Here is a 3343-nt window from a genome sequence, read left to right on the forward strand (position 1 = left end):
GGTTTGTGGATACGAAATTGAAACAACAAACACTTTCAGGCAAAACTGCTGTAAAAGTTACTGTAGTGTAAATAAAGTGTATTTTTTAACATTTGTATTACTGTTTTTTTTTCTTGTATTACAAACAAGAGATGCTTTACAGGCTTTTGCTTGGATTTGGTGCAACTAGTTTAAAGTTTTGGACAAATATTTATAAGCAAAAAAGTTAGAAAAAGGCTTAACACTATACAAATTGATTTGAGGGTCTGCTTTATTCACTAAACTATAATAAAAGACACAGTAGTTCTTTCAAGCTTTAATGTTACAAACCAGTTGCTGTGATTCTAAGTACATTACCGCTTTATTTACTCAACTATTATAAAATATACCGAAGTTTTTAAATTTGTGTTACAAACCATTTTTTTAAAAAGGTGCAAAAAGTAAACACAGTATACTACACAAAGCAAAATTCTAAAATGGATAAGTGCTACAAATTACAATGACGCTGCATATAAAGAATAAATCTGCACTAACATTTCGTAACAAGTGTTAAAGCAAAAACTAATGACGAGTATTAACTAATGATTGACTAAATAAATAGAGATAAGGGAAGAAGTACGACGAAAGTATAAACAAATAACAGCTTGCACTTTATTTGGGAATTTCAAGCAGATTCTCCATTTTAGTTTCATTATTATCAATAACAGAATCTTGCATATTTCCAAGTTCTAAGTGCACGGGAGGAGAAAGTTCACTCTGCTCAATTTCCGACACTGCGGGAAAGGAAACTCCTGGTAAACCAGGCACAATGTATTTCAGTGGCAGAAAATTGTCAGCATATTTAAGGTACAAAAAGTTTAAAATTATTAGAACTAAAAGTGTGACAGTCCATTGCAGCAGGGCACTCATCAGGGTTTCTTCTTCAAGTTTATACCAAACATTTTTTGTATCTTGAATTCGAGTGACAATCCACCAGATAAATAGCCCAGATACTTGGATNNNAATTAGGATCCAGAAAACCCAGTTCCAAAGCTTCGGTAGCTTCCAGTCTGTTCCATCACCATAATCATTCACAACTTCTTTTCTAAACTTGGTGACACCAAACTTAAGCACAAGAAACATGATCATAGTTCCACTGATCACAATGGCTGAGCCCCATACAAAGTCTTGATTAACTAAGAAATGAACATTAAGTGAGCTTCCCAAACCAAGAAGAAACATAAGTATACAAATGAATGGAACAGAAATTTTTCTTGGGACCCTGAGATCTACCAGCTGATGACAAGAAGCTTCTATTAAACTAATTAATGATGAGAAGCCAGCTAGGAAAAGACACAAAAAGAATAAAACAGTAATTCCGCGACCAACTGACAAAGTTGAATAAAGTAATGGAATCCATATAAATGTTAAACCAGTGTTTGCTGGACCATTAAGGGTAAAGGCACTTAAAATTTCATTAACTGTGATGCTGGGGTTGAGCTGAATTTGAACTGAAAACACCGTTGAGAACATTGTTATTGCCATTATTAAACTGAGAAGATTGTTGATTGCTGGAATGGTTGTACCATACCTCACCACACCATGTTGACTTCCAAGATATGAGGCATAGACAAGTAAAATACCTTGTGCTGCACCAGTATCCCATGCATTTTGTGTTAAAGCATCTATCCAGGTGTTTGGGTTAATAAAAACGGACCAATCCATTTTAAAAAGATGGGAAATACCAACAGAAGCAAATGGTAAAGTGAGTGAATAAAAGAATGATGCAAGCATTAGGCACAATAATATAGGTACCATAAACATCATAACAGGCTCAATGGAACGAACTCCCGCAAACACACAAATTCCACCAAGAATTAACACAATAGCTTGCAACAAAATTGGGTAATAAGTGTGCTCAGAGAAAATAGTGAAGACATCATGGCTATTTATAAGTGAATTAGGCAAAGGATTTACAATAAAGTAAACAAAATAATAGCCACACCAACCGCATATAACAGCATAGTAGCTTGCGATTGCAAAACTAACAAATCCTACGAAACCTCCACACCACATTGTTTTTGGACCAGTCATTTTATAAAATGTCATAATTGCAGCGCTTTTGGTGTATCTACCTGCGGCATATTCCACCAATAACAGTGGAATAGACCATGTAAAAAGGAAGAGCAGCCATATGAGTAAAAATGCCAGAGCTCCATCATCGCCTGTGTTGTTCGCAACAATACGTGGATACCTCCAGATATTCCCAGTTCCAACAGCAGCTCCTAGACATGAAAGTGCAACACCAATTGATGACTTAAAAGTTTTTGCTGGTTTACCATTTTCTGGTAAAATAGATGAAGTTTCAGCTTCGGACATTATTGAATAATAGTAACTCTCAAAATTTCATAATTAAACAGTATGTCTTCCCCTAAAAAAAAAATACGGAAAAATTAACCTAATAATATTTGATTAACTTTATTACAAGCCATTTGTATAGACAGAGCACAAATTACAGCATCTTTATTTTAAGATAGGCTGATTGCCACACTAAATAAACTGAAATGTGTCCTTTTAACTATACGCTGTTTACAGTACATATATAGCATTCCTTTCTTCCGACTTACACATATTCATGTGACATTATTAAGACCTCTTAGAGATTGACTCAATGCAACGTGGGTTATTATTTACATTAATTTAATCTTCTTAACTTTTACGTAGCTACTCATTAAGCTCATGTGATTTCGATGTAAATATAGTAACCGTTTGCCTGTTTTTAGACTGAAAGGTGCATTGCTTCAATATTCTAACGTAATTTACCATTGGCCAGCCCAAAGCGATTGGTTCTCAATCTGTTCGACCAGGCTTACAATGCAAATCCAACTTACTGCACGGGAAGCTTAAATTCTAATTCAGGGCGAACTCCATAAACGGCGCTGTGACATCTTACGTTCTATGTGTGCCGTGCGTGCACCTTCCACCGGGTCCCTTTAAATAGTGCATGTCCGCTAAGTCCGCTAAGTCCGCTAAGTCCGCTAAGTCCGCTAAGTCCACTAAGTCCACTAAGTCCACTAAGTCCACTAAGTCCACTAAGTCCACTAAGTCCACTAAGTCCACTAAGTCCGCTAAGTCCGCTAAGTCCGCTAAGTCCACTAAGTCCACTAAGTCCACTAAGTCCGCTAAGTCCACTAAGTCCGCTAAGTCCGCTAAGTCCACTAAGTCCACGTCTGCAATATTGACTATGTCCGCTATTTCCACGTCTGTAATATTCACGTCTAAGATGTCCAGTAGTAAGCTCGCTTGTCGTGATATATGAATTATGTGTTATCCAAGTCAAATGATTTTATTTTGTCTCCTTGGTCACACTAACAAATTCAGAAAA

At 36.2% G+C, this 3343-nt stretch overlaps 1 protein-coding gene across 1 annotated transcript; it reads right to left on the reverse strand.

Annotated features, from left to right (window-relative positions):
• Positions 1-630: 630 nt before the first annotated feature.
• LOC101242723 (uncharacterized sodium-dependent transporter HI_0736) lies at positions 631-2337 on the reverse strand. The gene has a single exon (XM_004225574.4). The coding sequence runs from the start codon at positions 2335-2337 to the stop codon at positions 631-633; it is 1707 nt and encodes a 568-aa protein (XP_004225622.1).
• Between the last annotated feature and the right edge of the window lie 1006 nt (positions 2338-3343).

Source organism: Ciona intestinalis, chromosome 1 (assembly GCF_000224145.3).
Source record: "Ciona intestinalis chromosome 1, KH, whole genome shotgun sequence".
Taxonomy (NCBI): domain Eukaryota; kingdom Metazoa; phylum Chordata; class Ascidiacea; order Phlebobranchia; family Cionidae; genus Ciona; species Ciona intestinalis.